A 638-nucleotide genomic window follows, 5' to 3' on the forward strand; every position below is an offset into this window, starting at 1 on the left:
CTTTTTCTTTTTTTTCTGGGTAGCTATATAAATTAGCAGATTTTTGCACCCATGAACCAAAACAAATAAAATAAAGACAAGAAGAAAAGTTTGATTGAATTATTACACTGCAAATTTAACTGAATATACAGTACCCAAGTAATTGTTCTGTTGATAGTACTCGTGGCTTTGATTATTTCTTCTCTTGATTCCTGTCTCTTTTTGTTAAATGTTGAGTTTTGGTAACCCTCTATAACCCATCAATTCATGAATGTCCACCTCCCGGCCTTTGCAGGAATTTGGTATCAGCATCTCAAGATGGCAAGCTCATAGTATGGGACAGTTACACTACAAACAAGGTGCATGCCATTCCCCTTCGGTCCAGCTGGGTCATGACCTGTGCCTATGCTCCCTCGGGCAGTTACGTTGCCTGCGGTGGCCTTGATAACATCTGTTCTATATACAAGTGAGTAAGCTGTTGTTTTTAAAGGTTTTACTTATCACATGCTCCCTTGTTTGAAAGGAACATGTGAGAGCATAATTGAAAGGAACATGTGAGAGCATAATTAAGTTAGTGATGTATATGTGTTTAATTTTATGCACTGTTTAATTAATATGATAACAGATGTATTCTAAGATAAAGAAAATGTTTTTCTCTC

The 638-nt window shown here is 36.4% G+C and overlaps 1 protein-coding gene across 1 annotated transcript in view; it reads left to right on the forward strand.

Moving 5' to 3' along the window:
* Positions 1 to 638, forward strand: part of LOC119593854 (guanine nucleotide-binding protein G(I)/G(S)/G(T) subunit beta-1-like) — a gene marked incomplete in the record, with an annotated part of 42,289 nt that overhangs the window by 36,154 nt on the left and 5,497 nt on the right. The window contains 1 exon segment of the mRNA XM_037942885.1: positions 275 to 445. Within this exon segment, the coding sequence (XP_037798813.1) occupies positions 275 to 445 (171 nt within the window).

This window comes from Penaeus monodon, chromosome 32 (assembly GCF_015228065.2).
Source record: "Penaeus monodon isolate SGIC_2016 chromosome 32, NSTDA_Pmon_1, whole genome shotgun sequence".
Classification (NCBI taxonomy): Eukaryota; Metazoa; Arthropoda; class Malacostraca; order Decapoda; family Penaeidae; genus Penaeus; species Penaeus monodon.